This window comes from Sinocyclocheilus rhinocerous, unplaced genomic scaffold, assembly GCF_001515625.1.
Source record: "Sinocyclocheilus rhinocerous isolate Xijiao unplaced genomic scaffold, SAMN03320098_v1.1 scaffold241, whole genome shotgun sequence".
Classification (NCBI taxonomy): domain Eukaryota; kingdom Metazoa; phylum Chordata; class Actinopteri; order Cypriniformes; family Cyprinidae; genus Sinocyclocheilus; species Sinocyclocheilus rhinocerous.
The window spans coordinates 1,767,845-1,770,424 of NW_015659312.1; the positions used below are offsets into that span (position 1 = coordinate 1,767,845).

The 2,580-nt window shown below is 36.3% G+C and overlaps 1 protein-coding gene across 12 annotated transcripts in view; it reads right to left on the minus strand.

Annotated features, from left to right (window-relative positions):
• Positions 1–1,616: 1,616 nt before the first annotated feature.
• Positions 1,617–2,580, minus strand: part of fxyd6l (FXYD domain containing ion transport regulator 6 like) — a 28,655-nt gene continuing 27,691 nt past the window's right edge. For 11 of the 12 annotated variants that reach the window (XM_016532060.1, XM_016532062.1, XM_016532061.1 and 8 more), the window contains 2 exons: positions 2,282–2,313; positions 1,617–2,202 (listed from right to left, as the gene is read on the minus strand). In XM_016532060.1, the coding sequence (XP_016387546.1) occupies positions 2,192–2,202; positions 2,282–2,313 (43 nt within the window). In that variant the 3' untranslated portion in view covers positions 1,617–2,191. The remainder of the gene's footprint in view (positions 2,203–2,281; positions 2,314–2,580) is intronic. The other variant, XM_016532058.1, reaches the window with a different exon arrangement.

Genomic DNA, 2,580 nt, shown 5'->3' on the forward strand with positions numbered 1-2,580 from the left:
GCATTATGCTAATATTTCCACATAGTGACGTAGATATATGGGGGCGTGTTAGAACGAGCCGTTTTAGGTAGTTTGGATTTGAGACTTTACAGATCTTCTTTATGCACCAAAAGCTTGTAACACTCCAAAGAGAAAGGAAAACTTGAAATCGCATCATATGACCCCTTTAAAACAAATGCCATTAATCAAATTCGTGACGCCGACAAAATCATATTGATAGTCTATCGTTATAGGGATGCACCGAAATGAAAATTCTGGGTCGAACCCGAAAATGCTTTGTAATAATTATTGATTATTTTATTAAATAGCCTAATATAAAGTAATTTTGCAAGAATTTTTAATTTAACTAAATTTTAATGATACTGAATTTAAAAAACACAAGCCAAAATAACCACACTTCTACTGAAAGTAACAATAAAATTGGTCAGAAAATATATTAATATTAAATATCAATATATATTTTTATTCAGTTCTATGCAACATAATCAGATATAACTTTTTTTTGACTAATTATCCAAACAATGTATAGTCCTACAAAGCTATTAGGCTATTAGAGCAGGTGAGCAGAGCATAGCCGGGAGCAGATCAGTGAACGAGAGGGTAGCGTCATTTTACTAGTGTTGCACCATATACAGCACAGTAGCATTATTGCAAACAGGAACATTCATTTCCTGTAGGCGCGTCATTTGCGCGGACTTTGCTTTTCCGGTGAGCATGAGCGGTACATGAGTGGAACGCACATTCATTTAGCGGAATATTGAGCGTCACACCGTGCAGAAAATGTGTGACGCATTTTCGGCGGCCGAAATGTCGGGTGCATACCTAGCATTTACCTGGCCGTTTACATCCACTATATCTACTTAAATAGGCTACGCGATTATATATATATATATATATATATATTTATTTATTTTTTTTCCCTAACGCAGAAATCAGAAATTAATCGGCCAAAGAACATTGCAAGGATAGGCTACAACATTTATCTTATTCAATATCTGCATTAAATTTTTTTCCTGTGAACTAGTAGCCTAGCTACCTTATTTAACTGCAGCAGACAGTCCACAAGCCTTTATTTTTCACTGTTTTCTAATACATCTCCTCGGTTGCTTGTTCTTCAGACGTGCGTTTTCGTGTTCTTTCCTCATTTTTGAAGCCCTTCGATGCCATTTGTCTTAGCGTTTGTCGTAATATCGCTTTGAATCGCAAGACGCGCGCACAAGACATTGGCGCCCAATGTTCTGCTCCAAATTGTGATGACCACGAAAGTGCCAAGACACATAGGGGCATATTATGAGCAACATTAGTTCTACAAATCCGACCGCACACTGATCAATCAGAATTAAGTATTCCAGAGACCCGTGTAATATGATATTCTACATGCACAGAGAATGTTTTTCTTTTTGTTTGTTTTGTTTTATTTGACAGAAGCTAGATACTATCGCAACATCAGTGACGCAGCAGCAATAGCAAACTGCTTGTAGGCTACTATTACTACTAATAACAGCTATTTATAATTAACAACTATTTATAACACAGACCGAATACGAGAGACATTCCAGGCAGGTGCCAAGCACACGGTACATAACGGTTACTTTTTCTCAAAACACTTAACAGACTTAAAATGAAAATCACTTTATTTTTCAACTACAGTGCACAATTAGATTTGTTACTTCTGCAACGTGACAAAACTGTATGGACAATTTACAAAATATATAAAATGCCTGCTTTTTTCTTTTAGCTACTGAGCACTTAACACATACTACACTATGTATTTCATAAACTTCATTGTGAGACTGAAAAGTACATGACAAAAAGTAGGAAAATCTCAAAGGTATCAGCTGTTTAAGATAAACATTATGGCAAAGTAGTTCTAGCTGAGAATCAATGGTTTTATTTAAACAATGCTTTTAAAACCTCACATTTTAAAAAGGAACACTCATATAGTCTTGTGTATTTAAAGACCTACAATTTTTAAAATTGTGAACACTAGAACTAAATCGTCAAGTGACTTTTTCTTCTTCCAAATGGTCAAAGTTCTGATTAAGATTTCTCCTTAAGAAGCCATGCTTTCTGTCAAAAAGGAACCAAAAACAGCAGAGATACACAGTCTTAAACATTTAGGCTATAGAACATCACGACGAATCCAAAAGCAGAGGCAGTGTCACCTTTTTCTCTGTTCCCTCGGCTTGCTTTATTTTGCACCTGCAATAAAAAAAAAAATACCATAAATGTCAGTTTCTTTTTAAGTGTCATGAATAAAAAGAAAACGGAACATTCTCACCTCTGGCTGCCTCTGGGTCAAGACCCACTGGCCTATGAAGCAGGAAAAAGACAACAAGAGAGACAAAAGTGAAAAGGTGGTCATTTCCTGAAGAGCAGAAAAATAAATAGACATTATATTGTGATTTCTAATTATTGGTCTAGTTCAGGGGTAGGCAAGTTCGGTCCTAGAGAGCCCGCAGTCCTGCAGAGTTCAGCTCCAACCCTAATCAAACACACCTGAACAAGCTAATCAATGTCTGTCGGATTACTAAGGCTATAGGCAGGTGAGTTTTGTTTTCAGGGTTGGAGCTGAACTCT